Below are 17020 nucleotides of genomic sequence, written 5' to 3'. Positions count from 1 at the left end.
AATGAGTGAGAGGTGTCAATTTTCCAGCTAGATAAGGTGAGACAGGGCCATGGAACTTTATTGCCAAAATATCCTGTTGCTAGGGACATACCATTTTAGCACAGGGGGGAAACATCTGTGCCAAAAGAGCTCAATGACCCTTGGTTATATGACCCATTGAACCCCTATGTAAGATGTGGTTTCTTGGTATGTTAAGCTGGAGCTTTAATCTATAAAGTCAGTTAGAACATCTGGTAAGAAAAGTTTCAGGCTTGTGCCACTCTGACATTCCCATCATTCACGAACAGGTCACAAGGCAGTCAGTATGGTCGGAAATAAAAGGTACTGTATAGCCAGGTGCATTAGTTCAACTATAAACAGAAAAGTTGAAAAGAGATGACTGCAAAGTTTTGGAAAATCTCAAAGTTTAAAAAAAAGTTTGGTTTCCAAGTTTTCTTAGGGGATAGAGTTAGAGAACTTTATACATCTGCATGTAGATCTAGATCCATTCCAAACTCTGGTGCATTGTTTGGGTTTTCAGAAAAAAAGGTTTGACAGTAAAACAACATGACAATGTTAGATTTTATATATAAAAATGTTCTACTGCTCAACCTTCACTTCCCCAATGCAATATAGTTTGGAAAGAGGCCAATGTTTTGTCCATAAATCACGATTGTTAATCCGACTGTGTTAATAAAAACACCAGTTTCTGTACCACATTAAGTTTTGTATTGTGCACAGTCCACTGAAGTTTTGTAAACGTCTATAGACGATTCCAATACATCAATATTTATTGTATCAACTGTGTACAAAAGCAGTATTGGCTTATGTCTTTGTCCATAAAATTAAAAGTCGAACCTGTGGCAAGCATAGCTGCACTTTCTGTTTTTAATACAAAGTCTGCTCTTTTTAACCTTCTTGGTTTGTAGCAATGTTTGCAGGGGAGATAACAGACTTATCATGTTAACAGTTTTCGCATGATTCAAGATGTGGAGAAGTGTTGAGTAGTGTGGCGGAAATGTAATCCAATAGTGGATGAGAGAGACAGCGTCTTCCATTGCTTGTAGTAAACAAACCAGGGTTTCAAGACATTAGTTGGTAAATCTCCAAGCAGATTCCTCTGTGGCAAGACAGTAACATAAGCTGGGGAAGGACTTTAGCTGGCAGAGGAGTAAAATTTGGCCAATTAAGATTAAGTTTACCTTTATCCGCGGGATGACCTTTATCCGTTGTCTTTAAAAACAGCACATTTAGGGATATCAAGTCGACGGACGGTTGTTTGATATTGTAATATTTTCAAAATATAGCAGTTTGAGCTCACATTTGTTAGCATGATAGCCCTAACGGATATAGGTAACCCCACGGATAAAGGTATACTAGCATTAGACTGTGGGATTTGAACCCAAGCCTTGAGAATGAGATGCACTGAAACTAAAACTGCTAAAACCTCTAGATAGTGATGCCAGAAGAGTGTTTCTTCCTTAACCCAAATACTATGTGACAGATGTCAATGCCCGGGTGTCTTAGGGGTCAAAGGTCTCTGTGGTGACAAGACCCAGAGGGGAGGATTTCTCTGCACTGTATCACAAATCCAGGGATAAAAATCAACAGACCTTCAACGACCTGAACAGGTTAAAGATAACGGCTTGGAAGTGTGACAGGTGTCAATTGTATGTTTGTATCTGCTGACAGCAAGTTAAACCAGTTATCAGTCAGCTTAATGACTCAGAAGTCTTCAAAGGATTTGTTTCCTTGTGTAACATTATCAGAGTGGACGTCAGAACTTCTGAGGTCTGCCATAGATCATTGCACACATTCTCAAAAGTCAATAAAAAAAAAACAGAAATTACAAAATGTTGAATGTTAGTAGTATTGTATGCCACATCTGGTTCAAATTCCGAGGAGCGCTGAGTACTCCTGAGTTCACAACCTGGATCTGAGCACACTGGAAACTGCATGTACGCCGACCTCAAGTCCAAGGTGGAGAACAGTTTTGATCCTGCCAGGGCGTCTAGGGTGTCGTCTATGCGCGGCAGGGGCCAAGACGACTTTTTAGTGACATTGTTCAGGCCTCTGTAGTCCACACACATTCTCTTTGTACCGTCTTTTTTGTTGACCAGTACGATCGGGGCTCCCCAAGGCGACATGGATTCTTCGATAAAGCCCAATCTAGTCAGTTTATCCAATTCCTGACTAATCGTCTCCTTCGCCTGTGGAGAGACACGTCGGGGTGGTAGCCTCACCGGGAGGGCGTCACCAGTTTCAATTTGGTGGGAAGCCTTGTTAGTGACACCCATGTCGTCCGGCGTACGGGAGAAGATATCCTCATACTTCACGAGGAGATCAAGCAGTTGTTCTTTGTGTGACCTGTCCGAAATGTGGCTCAAGTCGAAAAGGGGCTCAAGTTCAGCCCGAATTTCCTCAGGTGACCGAACCGAAAGAGGGTCGCATGTCAGGTCCGCACGAGGAGGGTGGGACTCAAGTTCAAACGGGGTAGTCGATGCCACGGTCAACGTACCACAGGGGGGCGTGTCACTTTCGATGGGATGGAATGTCCCTATGACAGTACCCTTGGGAATGATCACAGGTTCCGTGCTTTCATTGACCAGTAACACTCGTGTTTTATTGTGCTCATCGGGGGAGTGAGCTGAAAATTCCCCCAGCAATCCCAGCTTCTCAAGCGTCGGTGCAGGCTGGACGATACCCTGTGCCGTGCACGTGGTCTTACCCCGTCTCCGCAGGGTACCGGGCACCAGCTGTGCTGTCCGCCCTGCCACGTGCCAAGAACGTTGGGTGATCACACGCTGCACCCTATAGCTCGCTCGGCGCTGGATGGGAACTGTCACATCCCCCTGGCAACCACGCAGCGTCAGCGTCTGATGGCGCAACGAAACCTCACATTCGTATTCGGTCAAGAAATCGGTCCCTACCAATAAGCCAGTGGCCGCATTTGCACAAACTAAGAATTTGACCGGAAAGAAGTGCCCAGAAATTTCAAAAACAATGAGGACAGTACCGACCACTGTCAAGTGACCCCCCGCGACGCTTAAGAGAGGCTGGCCCGAGTAAGGTGCTAGCGGCGGGGCAGCCGACGGAAAGAGACGTCCGAGGGCATCCTGACTAATGATCGAAACATCAGCCCCAGAGTCGATCAACACGTTCACAGATTTGCCGTTGGCCAAAGCACAGAAGTAAAAACTACCGGTGGGTGAGTGTGTGTATCCTTTATTCATCTGTCTGTGGGTCGCAAGGGTCTTTACCGTTTTGGAGACTGACTGTAGACCCGCTAAGCCAGTCTGGGGCCGTTTCCCGGACGCGTAGGGCAATTTGGCTTAATGTGGCCGAGCTCATGACACGCATGGCAACGCAGATGCTGGTGACGTGGGTTGTAGCTAACCGCGGGAGGATCTCGTGGCATCTGCGGCTGGCTGGGCAGGCTCGCGCGTGCACCGTCCTGGCGGGGGGTCGGGTTCGGACTATCTGAGCCGAGCGACTCCGGGCGCCGTTGGAGGGCATCAATCCGATCACGCAACGTCGCAAGCTCCCTCTCGTGGGCGAGCCGCATGGCTTCCATCTGCTTCCTCATCTCGTCCACCCCAGCAGCGGAAGCCTGACGCACGCGTGGCGGCGGATGAGCGTTACCCTCCAGGAGGTCCTCCAAAAACTCCAGCTGGACGCGCGCGTCGTACAACGTTTTAGGGCGGCCCTTCCCCACCTCCAACGCGAGATGGGAATCTTCTAAAGCTAATTTATCCAGGAAGACCTGGACGCCAAGGTCGTCGCGCATGCGCTGGTCAGCTCCGGGGTAGGCCAGAGCGACCGCCTGGCGAACCCGCAGTTCAAACTCCTGCGGGGTCTCATTCCGCTTTCGGCGCAAGGCCTGCAGGTCACCCCGATAATGGAGTGGGTCCTGCGGGCGTCTGTACATCAGTCTTAGATAGTCTAAGATGACGTCAGCCGGGCCATCGCGGATGTTCGCCGGCGCACACGAAAATGTCAGCAGGGCCCCCCCAGATAAATGTTTCAAAAGGACGGCTCGGCAAGTCTCCTCCCCCCAACCAGCAAACGCGCGCTCAAGGGTGAAGTGGTTCTCAAACTCCTCCCAAGACAGTTTGACAGAGCCGTCGAACGAGCGACCCAGTTGAGGAATTTTACGAGGCGCAGGGGCAGGCACGGACCGCGGCGTGGAGGCGATCGCTGCGGGAGGGACGACGTGGGGTATGGTATGGTGGATGGAGGGGGCAGGGGCGGGAAGAGCAGACGGTGGGGAAGTAGGGAGGGGGATCAGAGGAACGGAAGAGACAGAGGGGAGGAAGGCAGGCGGAGCGAGGAGGGTCGAAGACGTAGGAGCCACGGACGGCACAGGCAGGAAAGACGAAGGCGGCAGGAAAGTATGCAGAGAAGCCGCAGGTGGAGCGAGAGATGAGACAGGGAGAGGGAGAGAGGGCGGCACGGGGAGGGCGGGAAGCACAGGGGCAGGGGCCGTAGGGGGAACAGTGGTGGGGAGGGTGGCCGACGCAGGGGCAGGGGCCGCGGAAGGGGCGGACGAAGGCACAGCGAGAGAGACGGGAGAAGAAGCAGCAGGAATCCCCGAGAGAGGGGGAGGCACAGAGGTAGGGGCGGGGGGGATGGAGGCCGAAGACACAGTGAGAGAGACGGAAGAAGAAACAGGAATCCCCGAGAGATGGGGAGGCACAGAGGTAGGGGCGGGGGGGATGGAGGCCGAAGACACAGTGAGAGAGACGGAAGGAGAGGAAGGCAAGGAAATCACAGGCGGAGCTGAAGAAGGTATCGGGGTAGCGACCGAAGCCGGAGTGGGGGGGTGGAAGGCCGCAGGGAGAGAGACGGAGTACGGGACGGAAGGGGGAGCCTGGGTGGAAGAAAGGGGTGGGGCAGACGCAGAGACCAGTGGGTCAAAGTCGAGCAGAGCGCCCTCCCATTTAGGAAAGTCAACTTCAGGGTCATCGGATTTGGCAGACGCCATCGTAGGTCTAAAAAAAATAGAAGTAGAACGCCAAACAGAAACGGGGAAGAGGAAACGTGGGGCTGAAAAGGTCGAAACAGAATAGGCGAAAAGTAATCAGGAATTTTGTTTAGCCAAACAGTCGAAATCGGAAGCAGGGGAAAAAAGAATGCAAAAAAACAGGCCTACAAGTTGGGGCAATTTGCGGAGAGGGCGGCTCGAAAAAAAATAGACCACTGAAACAACACCGAGACGCAGTGGGGGAAGATGGTAGAGATAAACAAAGCGGAGATGGACACGGAGTCGGCTGGATTCAATTAAGGCGTTAACGGACGCAAGCACACCACCCAAGTGGAGAGAATCTAGGAGCAAATATGCAACACTGTCCGCACAAAAGCAGATTTAGCAGCCAAACAGCCGGACAGGGAATGACAAGAGTACAGGAGCAATAGCAACACACGAAATGCGCAAAAGGCCTACAAGCTAGCTAACGTTGTGATAAGAGACGGCCGAGAAAATTCCAGCAAGCGCACACGTGGGGAGGCCGATAGCACAAAATAACGGCCGCACAACTACGACAAGTAAGCAGAAACCACACAACAACGATTGACTAACGAGCCGGTGCGGGAACCAATGTAGAATTTGAGGTCTAGCGGTAGGGATTTAGCCTTATCTATATATTACTAGCGACTATACTACACTATATATATAGAAGGACGCCAAGCCAGGTTTGATTGCGCTCGTAAGTGTCGTGTTGTAGGTCTTGCTTTACTTGAACACAATGCACACAACGCTATACAGGGCTAAATGCAATGGTCTATACAATGGTCTAGTTATAGTTACAGGAATATGCTATATTACAGGTCTACAGTTACTAATATGGGAACTACAGGATGTACGTGTACTAACCTTGGATCCTAAGCAGCGACTAACATTCAAACTACGTGCTAGAGGTGACGCTATCGAAGCTACTCTACTATTGGTTGCTATTTCTAGTCTGTGCTTAATATGGTTTGGTCACATGGTTTACTTCTAAATATGGTCTGAACCTCCTTACACAACTAACTTCACATGTGGTTTAGGTTTATCCTACTAGCACAGTACTCTATCTATCCTCACTGTTACAGAACCCAACACACTTATCAATATGAGTAGAGGTGACCCAGGGTGCTTGCCTAAAACGCAAGCCATAGCAAAGTCACATTGCACTACTTTCTATCAAAAAAGCAACATTTTTTGTCCTCAGCCTAGCGCCTGAGGTCATCCACTTAAACATTCTGTCACATTTCTCACTTTTAGCCTTTTTTTAGCCATTTTAGCTCCACCCCCTTGCTCAACATTCCTCCAATCTCCATAGGATAGATTCCAACTGTTTCCTATCACCTGGTAAATTCCCCATCTTTCCACTGGGAAACCAACCCTACCAAAAGCCACATTGAAATAAGTTGTTTCTTTACAACAAAACCCAACAAGTTATGCTGCATTCTATTGTCACATAGATTTTAACAGCCCCAAAAAAGGGGGGATATAAAAACCCAGTAAAGCAATATGTTCACAGTTGTTAAGGAGACGAAACAACGTGAATACAAGCAAAGACAAGGATCACACAATTTCATCCTGAAAAAAAAAACACTGCTGTAGGCGATGGAGATTATGCAAACGATTTCAAAGGAATGGACTTGTTTACACCACTCAAGACAACAAGCGCACGAGACAACAACGTGATTGTTATAATTAGCAAGCTCACCTGTGTTGTTAAGGTACCTTGTGTTATGTTAATTATGCATGAACCACACACCCAGGATTGCATATCAAAATAGGATGCTTTGTGGGGAGCGAACAGACAAGATAAATGCCCAAAATAGCAGTCATTGTTTGCTTGGGTCCTCATGAATAAAAAGTATATACATTACCAATACTGCACTAATGATAATAATGATAATGATAAGTTTATTGCAAATAATACACCTAACAATCCTGACTTACTTCAACGATGTCTAAAAAAATATCTTTAACAAATGTTAGTCCTCCGTCATTTTTTCAGCAGAAACACTTGATTTTTTATGTGTAACATTTAAGTGAAACTAAATATTTTATTACATTTGTTTCGAGTGGACTTTTTCTGCCCTCTTCTAAAATTTCACTTACAAAATTGTCAGGCCTTAACTGGTTTCAAACAAGTAGGCAAACAGAAAAATTACTTTGCATGACTTCAGATGTAGTCAATTAAATGAAACATGTCCCAAAGGCCAGCCCCCTCATCATTGCTATACACTGTCACCCAGTCTCTTTTGTGAACCTCCCTGCCCTGGAGCTTGGCTTCCTGGTCTCAAAGGACATTTCCATCACACTGACACATCAGTGGGACCTGAAGCACATTTCTGCATTGTTAGCTGCAGCTTCATTGTTCTCCATCATTCTTTTGTTCTCCCATCACCGTAGCAACCACTTGTCTTCTCAGGGTGGAACAAACCAAGGAAGTTAAAGCTCCATGCACAAACACTGCTTACTCCGGTGGATTTTAGGATTGGGAGATTGCACCATGCTGTTGGTATCTATTGTTGCCACTAAATACTTAATCCAATCATAAACAGAACAGTATCATAAAGGTATTTGCTTGTAATCCACCAGAGAAAGTGCAATAACTAGCAGAGCAGTAGCACACACAAATTTGTAGAGAGGAGGAAAGCTGGCGTTGATAGGTTTGGATACCAGGCTATGACCAGCTAATCTCCTACAAGATCTGTACTAGGGCCAGATGTGCTATGAGGTTAGTACCGTAGCACTATTGTAAGTTGTTTTCTTATAATCCTGGATGGCCAAAAAAACATATTCATTGATCTACTGTCTGACTAGTACTGAGATATTTTTTTGCTCTCTAGACTCTACTCAAGTTTTCTTAAAGATTGTAAACAGAGCCTTTTTGAGAAGGTGGAGCTGCCATCCCTGTACCACCGCTTTGCCTTCCCAACAGGACTTCAAAGTCAGGTACTCATGCAGACTCTTTCCCAAGGACATAATGCATAGCCAGGAATAATATGAAGGAATCAAACTCATTACCAATAGACCTTGTCTCTGCTACCCTAGCCACTTGACCCTTCAAAACAAACACTGTAAAAAATTCCCAAGACAGCTGTAAAGTTAATAGACCAAAGACCAAAAGCGTGATAAGGCGAGGTAGTTATATCCTGTCTCCTCCCCATTCACACTAGTTTTCCCAGCTTTGTCTACTGTAAATCTTGCAGTTGCAGTAGCTTTATTTTGCAGTTGGCAATTTTCAATATTTTACCAATTCACAGTGCAAATAAATCTGTAGTATAGTAGTAGTACACATCAGATACAATTTCAAAGTGCCATTAATTCAAAGTAATTATATATGACCACTGTGAAATAAAATCATAGTGAAAGTTTAGCAATTTACAGTATTTAAAAACCAAAAGATGACACTGCTACAGCCTTAGAAAATGTATTCTCTTTAGGAAAACATACTGTACAAATCACCTTTTCATGTGGAGATTAGCAATCCCACTGCTGCATACAGTTCTATAGATATTAGGTCATTATCACCCATATGGCTTCCTTTCACATTGCAATGTAATGGCATTCTGGTTCTTTCTCGTCTTTCACTTTTCAGCAAAACATCATAGAGCACATTCTTTTCATTGTCATATCTGGTACAGTGTTTGTTATCCATTCATAATACAGATTGTCTAATTAAAAGGGCTAGAAAAACTTGCTGTCACAAACATTTGACTCAGTTCCTAGATATGTATTTTGGATAAAGTAGATCTAAGATGTAAGGAATAAATGTCATCGAAGAAACCTTCATATTTTTCACCTTGGTCCTGGAATGTGTCTGTCAATCAAATTTATTCTGGTAATGAATGAAAAGTATTTCTAAATCCCCTGATGTGGTTAACTTGAAAAAACTTCAGCCCGTTAAGTATCCAAGGTATTTCTTAATTTGCACCCTTTCTATGAAGACATAAAACATGTCAGAACTGATATGACATTTCTTTTTTTTGCTTTCTTGCAAATAACTAAAGAAAATATTTCATTTCCTTTTTTGTATAGATGCATCCTTTTACCAATAAACACTGTTACACAGCTGTTTGTAGTAATTCATTAAAGCATTTGATTCACTTGGACAGGGCAAGAAGTTAGTCATAATGACACACATGTACTTTTATGGCAAAATTGTGGTTTCTGTGAACAGCTGTATCTGTTAGAGCAATGGCTGCAGGAGAATGAAACATTGGTGACATATGATGACAGTCTCCTGGATTCCAGCTATTGATGTTTATAATTCCCATGGTGCCTTCATGACCTTTTGACCCCTGGTTGTGTGAAAGGCACAGTGGCGTTCCCCTTTGTCATCAGCCACATTAGGAATATGCATGACAATGTCGGAGATCCCCAAACTGCTGACATTTGACTTTTTGTTTGCGTTGGTTCCCTTTGCTCCTTTTCTGGAACCCAAAGCACCCAAAATGCAGTGCCTGTTTACCTGCCATAAATATTCAAATGAAGAAAGTTGGGATGCCCATTCCCCCATTCCCCCATTGAACCTAAATAGTCTACTCAAGATATTGGCCCCAAGGAATGTGTTATATTGAGCCATGGAAGTTCCGTCAAGTTGGTCAATGTTCAATGAACAGGTTAGTCAATGGTCAGTAACCTCCATGGTAAATGGTTGTAAGTTCAAACACATAAATGTGAGGATAGTTCAGCTGCTTTGTCAGAGGTCTACATTGTACCAACAAACAAGCTGGCTTTTACCTCATTGCAGAGTCAAAGCTGAATTGATGATTATAATGGATTATTGAAAAAGCAGGTATTTCTTATCAAACTTATCAGTTTTACTTTGTGACCTACTTTATACAACTTACAAGTGGTCCTGATGCAGAAACTTGACATCAATGATTCAATGGAATTCAATAACTCCAGTCTAGGTCATCATAATATTGTAAATTCATATAATTTTTCCACAGTCTTAATTTCACAGTTGAGTTGGGGGAAAAGGAGGTTTGCTGTGGAGTTAATGGTTGAAAGAAGGACATCATGTAATGTGCTTAGTTAGAACTATTCTTTAGTACCGTATTAATGCAGTGGAAAAACATATTTGCCATGATTTTAAGGCAGAGGCCATAAAAATAAACTGCCATGACCATTTCCAAATTTACATTACAAGTTGTAGAACCTTAGATAATGGCGCATTCATATGTCAACATTTACCGCAGGAAATACATAAAACGAAAACAAATCAAACCCTTGCAGTAATACAAAAGGAAACCTCTCAAGGAGGTTAGTACTTCATGAGATTAACATATTGATTTTGAGATAATTTGTTAACATGCAATCCTCTTCCTATAAATGCATTTCACTAAGTAAAAGAACGGGTCACGTTCAGATCCTCTACTCAACATTCGTCATCCGAGCAGAGTACAAATTGCCCAGTATGTTTCCTATTCTATAGGCAATGATTGGGTTTAGTTCCTGACACAGTATGGCCGTATTTGTCTTCAGCCAAATGCGCCCCCCATTGCCATTGACGACTCTTTGTGATGGAAGACCACTAAACCCCCGACTGTAATTGAACTGATACATTTTTATTGTTCGCTGTCGTGTTGTAAATCTGGCGAAGGCAGGCTGGGGAGGGATTAGACGACGGACAGGAGTGGTAGCGGGACCAGAGGAACGGTTTCATATGCAAACTCCTCTCTTATCTTGTCTCTCCAGAGGATGCCAGTTTGTAATCGAAAAGTTTAGCACCCTCTGCATGGCCTATCTGGTCTTCTCCCTAGTTGACGAAGGAACGCAATAATTGAGAGAAAATGCTTTGCTCTGGATTTTCAAAGGTAGACTGCAAATGCATGAATACAAGAAGATGGCCAATGCAAGGGAGGTCAGGTGGTATAACCAAGGACGTTAACGTTATACAGTCCTTGGTGTAACCAAATAGGTTTTTTGACCTCCTTGGTGTAACCAACTTTATATGATTGTTCTGTTCAAGAAACAAGTGGCATTAATTCCATCTATTTACAAGTTATCAGTATTTTTTTGAAAATCTAGCTTCCAAATTGAAAAAATTTGATTTAAAAAGAAAGAAACGATATAAAATTTTTAATAACATATAAAAAGAGTATGTGATGTAGACTAAAAAAGAGAATATGTGATTGTGAATGCTTCACCATTCCCAAAAACATATGGTAATTTCGTATTTTAACCCCAAACCAAGGACATGGAACATTGCTGAAATTCATGACAGAATTTATCTAATACTAAGCTGGTATTGATTATAAATCAATGGCAAAAGTTACTTTTACCAGCCAAGCTTTAGAATGTGGAATGAAAGTCTCATGAATGATGTTGAAATCCCTTTCTATCCTCTTTGAAAATTCCTGGCAGAAAAGTTACATCTGGAAATATAGTACTACAAGGTTTGGGTCCACACCTCAGGTCGTCTACCCTGACATCACAGGAAATGAAGAATCCACAAGTCCTGTTCACCAGAACTGTTCAACAACAACAGCTCTCCACCTGTCTAAAGAATTATGGGAAGGATGCGTGCAAGGCATTCCCTTGAAGCCGAAAAAAGAAGTCGTAAAACTTCTTGAACGGGGGACACTGGTCAAGTTACCCTTGTAGGTGACTAGCAGCGAATTACTAGCAGCAAATGGTAGCACCTTTATTTGCCAAATGACGTCAATAGTGGTCAACTCCAATGTCAACTCAATAAAATGCAACCCTTTTGCATAGACAGAAATGGCTGAAGATGCCAGCTACTCTGCTCTGACCAAGGAGGTTATATGACCACTCTGACATGGGGAATTTTGATGTGTATAATTTACAGCTGTTTTTGCATCTGACTGTGAATTTGCCATGATTCCAATCTAAGCCATAGTTCACACCATACTGACACTGCTGTCAATTGAGTGATCTTATCAATAATGTAAACTCTGTTGACAAGTGTGTATTGTCACACAAATCTCTTCAAAAGAAGTCACCTGAGGTGCTAATTTTTCTGTCGAAAAGACTTCTGTGCTCTCTGTCAACAGTTTTGGCATGTGGTGACATTGGGCATGTAGGTGTCTGTGCTGCTCGATCCTCCAAATTTGGGCTCATTGAGTAGATCACAGTTTGAATCCCTACTTCTGCTTGAAGTTAAACTCAGGGGCATCAAAATGTGGAGAATTCTGCGAGGCCTTATAAATGTCCCAGCCAGGGCAGATTTATGTGTTCAAGCCTTGACTCTGGGGCAGTTCGGAGGGCAAAAGTTGTTTGAAGAACCCTCCGCGATTTACTTCACTGGAAAGATGATCAACACGATGGGCAACGTAATGCACCATCAAATAAATTAGGGGTATTTTTGGGCCTGGAAGAATTTCAGCATTGCGACCAGACCTGCAGCAGCTATTCCACAGTTGCGGCATGTAATTAGCTTCCGCAGGAAGGCAAAACAATGGAGACACACCAAAAATGACTGAACCAACATCTGCCCTAACACATCTGAAGGAAATGTGCTAATGTAAATCTTTCCTGGTAGACAGTTCTGGGTGGGATATGGAGTGAAAACCTTGGCTGAGCAAGACGACATGGCCTTGAGGTTTCATTTGCATCCCCAAAGGCCACAGAGTCAAAAGTTGATAATTCCAGCACATTTGTCACTGCCTAGGGAGAGGGTTTCCCACTGGGTTTGGGCTAGCTTGCAGCCAAGGGGGGCAAGGAACATTCTATTCAACTTTAGGGTAAAGCGAACGACATTGTAGATATTTATCTTCAAGATATGCTGAAATAAAGTCTATTGAGATTGAATAATATTAAACATGTTAAAATAATTTCTTAATCTGTTGTAATGTTATCAGAAAGCTTAGTTCTTCATACCAGTAGAATGTAGATTTACATGAGGGGAGGGGGGTCAAGTGGCAAATGTAGGATTTGAGAAACAGGGGCACAGGGTATCAGAAGAAAAACAAGATGGGAGACTTGTGACACTTGCTGCCTGTCCATGATAGAACCCAGCCACCCCAGCAATCAACAAGTCGAGCAATTCTTGGGAATTAACCCTTTTTCATCTGAAAAACCCCATCATTTGGATGCTGATATTTAGTTGACATCAACTTTGCAAACTTTTGTTACTGTAGGACCCAGTGCATTTCATATCTCTGCCATCACATTGACATCACCACACAGCTGTTTTTGGCTCAAAATCTTTGAACCCAAAACTGCACTTTGTGATGAAAAATAATATTCTGCTGAGCTATGCAGGTTCTGAAAGTTGTAAGTCTGTGTGAAGCAGATTTGTTCATAATCAAACTCAACACTCTCCCAGCTTCCCTGCCAAGGGATAAACAATCTACCAGAATGTTTGGTTTCATCAATCATAAAACTGGTTTAACTACATTTTCCCTTGAAAAATGTTTTCAAAATAGTGGAGACATTCAATTTGTCCACCAAAACGTCTCAAATATGTCAATTACAGGAAATCTGAACTCCAACGTTATTGACAAGCATAAAAACAAAACTCCTATAGAGCTGGTTACCATCAACCAAGGACGTTATATGTATCAACGCAGCTTGCCTTTCACCACCTGAAATTGCTTTGAGGTGGAAATATGACATTTCAGCTCACACCACCAGCCCTGCACACATGCAACCAATAAAGGTCTTTCAGTTGGCCAGAAACAAGACCTAGCTTTCCAATCCCCGCAAAGAAGCTGGTAAGATACTTACAGTGTAAGACAGTCATGTTTTCATCTACCATTCCTCACATAAATAAACACTACTGTCAAAATCTAACCAAATTCTAACCCAAGTCTTCCAGTACCTCCATCCTCCTCTTCTTGCCCATCTGGAAAAAGTTTGGTAAAAAGTTTGACAGTTGGCAATCCTGCTCCCCCCTTGGAGGGACTTGGTACCGCCCGAAATCTCTAGGGGTCCGTTAGTGCGCCTGCGCACCGCCAGCACATGTTCATTTCATAAACAAAGTCACAGTGCGCAGAGGGAGCCACAGACTTCACACATCTCAACTCAACTTTCTACAAGAGACTGAGTCGGCCAAACATTACGGATTTTCTTTTTCCTACAAACTCTCAGGTCTTTTTGTCGAAGATGTCGGTGGTGTCGGGGGGTACGGGGATGCTGGTTCAGAACCACCACATCGGGAACAACATGAACATGCACGGCTCCAACATGACCAAGCCAGCCGAGCCCGACCCGAGTTCGGTGGAGTACTTGGCACAGCTTATCAAGGACAAGCAAGCCATCGCTATGGTCCCCAACATGTTCCGGCACTTGGAGCGACTTTTGGATGAAGGTATGCCGTTGAAATTTAAGAAATATATGCTAGTTATGACGTGTACAAAGTGTTGCCCCGGGTGGTTGTCGGTTTGGGAACGGGAAGTGAGAGGCGGACAGCGGGGGAGGAGTTGCGTCGGAAGTTGGCCCAGGTCAGCTGGAAATTGGTCGCGCTCCGACGCGCCTGCATCAAGAATTTGTTGCCGACAAGTTCGCCAGTCGAGTATGGCGTTTAAAACTGCTCTGAGAATAGCAACAGACGCAAGATCGTCTGGTTGGTTCTTCTCGAGTTTCTCGCAGGTTTTCAGGGCGTAGCCATTTTCGGAAGTTGGGGTCGTCTCCGAAAAAAAAATGAGTCGCGCCTCCAGAATTTTGACAACTTCCGTGGTAGATACCACAACTCCCCTCCCCAAGTTGTCTGCCTTCCTGTTACGATGTGTGGCACTTTTGTTACACAAACATACACTCTAGCAGTGATCTAATTATTTCAAGACGCAGCTTTTGTAGTCCAAGTGTTAAAGTAAGGACAGAAGTTACAAGGAATGCGAGGGTTGATAAAATCAGTTCATCTAGCAGATGGAATACCGACACATGCCTCGAGGGACTCCAAAACGAACTGTCAAAAAACTTCGCAGTTTGGGCATAAACACAGCCTCTAATTTATTATTCGTCGCACCGATCGCTGGTGTTGGACTTCTATTTTCAATCTGGCACCCAGTTTCCACACCATTTGCTGGTTTACAGACCAATTTTGACTAATGGACGCAGGAAGAATGTCTGTGTTTTGGTGAGCTGTGTCCACGGCGCTGCATGCCCGCGGGGGGAGGACGGGGTCGCGAGTTCCCAATCTGTGCCCACCCTTCCACCCTGTCCCTAAAACAGCCCCGAACAGCCTCATTTCACCAAACTATCGACTTATTCCAACACAAACCAGTCACAAGAAGTCTTAAACGGGTCCAAGGAGGGGGAGGGGGGAGCCAGAGAGCGAGTTGTCGACACAGATTGGCGGCATTCCTGCGCAGAGCCTGGTCCACTGCTGCCATGTTGAAACGAGATCCCCCAGCCATGATACTCACAACAAAAGCCATCGCGCATTCATAGCAAGTCAGGTTTATTTTCTCAGCCCGAGTGCTCCCTATATCCACAGTTTATAACCAGAACGCCCCAGATGTTGTGTTAGGTTATGAATTGATTGCTGTATTAGATCAGATGTTAGGAAGCCCTCTTGCCCAGACATGTTGGCACTACGCAGATAGAGTGCAAGTTTTGAACCTACCAAAAAAAGTTCTAACAGTTTCCCGATGTTGCCCCTCACCTATACTAGACGTTGGGAAGGGATAAAATTACACTGGATCACACCAACCCACGAAAAGGGACTGATGCCAACCCAGCAAATGTTTGTTTTTCCCCCTCCCTGTAAGCTTTACACAGACAGTTGAGTAAATTTTGGGTTAAATCTGTTTGAAACTGTTTATTGAATATCTGGCATTTTTCCACCAAGTTTGATTTCTTGATGAGTTGAAAAAAGTTGTTGATAAGAAAACAGTTGGCAAATTCAAAGGAGTCACGGTTCTATTTCGCAGATGTGAATCAGACTGAATTACCAGCAAACAAAGGCAGACTCCACAAGGAATACCGCTTTGGGAATGCCAAACTGGGAACAGCTTTGGAATACAAATAGCCCTTTCTGTAACTACATCAGTGTTGCTACTAACAGTGCTGTCAATCTGTCCCCATGGCTTTAGCCCTACAATGGTTTTGGTGTGTCCTGCATTGACAACTCAACCGCAGGTACATAATGTCTATTTATCTAGCACATGGGAATCAATATGTGAGAGTGTGATTGGCCCTTCCAGGTGGGGTTCCCCAGTGTGATCAAACCTTATTATCGATTGTGCCCAACACAAGTGTAGTAAATCATAAAGGGCTGCCCAGATAACTGGAGGTTACCCATCCAAATTAACCGTCCCCGGCCCGGGAAGTATTGGCTGCTGTGTTCTGCGCATGATTTAATAAATTGAGCAATTTTGCCAATCAGTCCCAGTTGTGTGTTTGGCACAAAGGCCACAATACGTAGGATTGCTCTTCAGTTTGCTCTTGCGTGCATGATGAAATGATCAATTCAGCAGCACGCTGCCAGGAGTAGCACATATCCAGGCCATGAGTGGCCCTTGATACGGCCAACTGAACAGCATCAAAATCCTCTCACCACATGCCTGCACACCCTATGGTCTAGTCATAAAAGCCACAAAATCGATCACAATCATTAGTGCTTTTTCTACAGTCCATCATTCTACAGGATTATCTTTGCGTAGCGAGTACACTGTATTTTGTATATATAAGATCTCAGCACTGGCATACTATTACTATCTTGCAACGTTTTATTCTTTGAATTTGGAAGAAAAATCACCTGGTAAACTTTTGAAATATTTTAACACTAGAAAACATGAACAGATGTCATTGGAGCATGGATGCACCTAATGTAAACAGAAGTTCTTATAGCATAGTATAAACAAAGCATAGGCGCAGGGTCAACAAACTTTGGTATGGTGTAGGGTTTGGGGTGTACTGAGTGATTTCTTCTCACAAAGGAGCAAGAAATGGTGGAATCTGGGAGCTGTTAACTGTGGCCCCATCTGTGTTCTTACTCTTGTTTTTCTTCCCAGGGGTCTAGATGAAATGCTGAAAGATGCTGCCTTTGCTTGAATCTTTTCTCGATTGACAAGAATGTAATTATCTTACTCTCAGATGTAACGAGTTTCAAGCATCAGTTCCCTCACA

The 17020-nt window shown here is 44.3% G+C and overlaps 2 protein-coding genes across 12 annotated transcripts in view; both read left to right on the top strand.

The window, feature by feature from the left end:
- Nucleotides 1–4211: 4211 nt before the first annotated feature.
- On the top strand, nucleotides 4212–5048 carry LOC118422183 (PE-PGRS family protein PE_PGRS26-like). The gene has a single exon (XM_035829700.1). The coding sequence runs from the start codon at nucleotides 4212–4214 to the stop codon at nucleotides 5046–5048; it is 837 nt and encodes a 278-aa protein (XP_035685593.1).
- Nucleotides 5049–7685: 2637 nt separating this feature from the next.
- LOC118422398 (protein quaking-like) overlaps nucleotides 7686–17020 on the top strand; it is a 62249-nt gene continuing 52914 nt past the window's right edge. For 3 of the 11 annotated variants that reach the window (XM_035829927.1, XM_035829923.1, XM_035829921.1), the window contains exons 1-2: nucleotides 9461–9600; nucleotides 14039–14258. In XM_035829927.1, coding sequence (XP_035685820.1) covers nucleotides 9562–9600; nucleotides 14039–14258 — 259 coding nt within the window. In that variant the 5' untranslated portion in view covers nucleotides 9461–9561. Of the gene's footprint in view, nucleotides 7713–9459; nucleotides 9601–14038; nucleotides 14259–17020 lie in introns of those variants that run through there. The other 8 variants (XR_004831889.1, XM_035829928.1, XM_035829930.1 and 5 more) reach the window with 4 other exon arrangements.

This window comes from Branchiostoma floridae, chromosome 9, assembly GCF_000003815.2.
Source record: "Branchiostoma floridae strain S238N-H82 chromosome 9, Bfl_VNyyK, whole genome shotgun sequence".
NCBI lineage: Eukaryota > Metazoa > Chordata > Leptocardii > Amphioxiformes > Branchiostomatidae > Branchiostoma > Branchiostoma floridae.
This window is presented reverse-complemented; position numbering and strand designations above follow the sequence as displayed.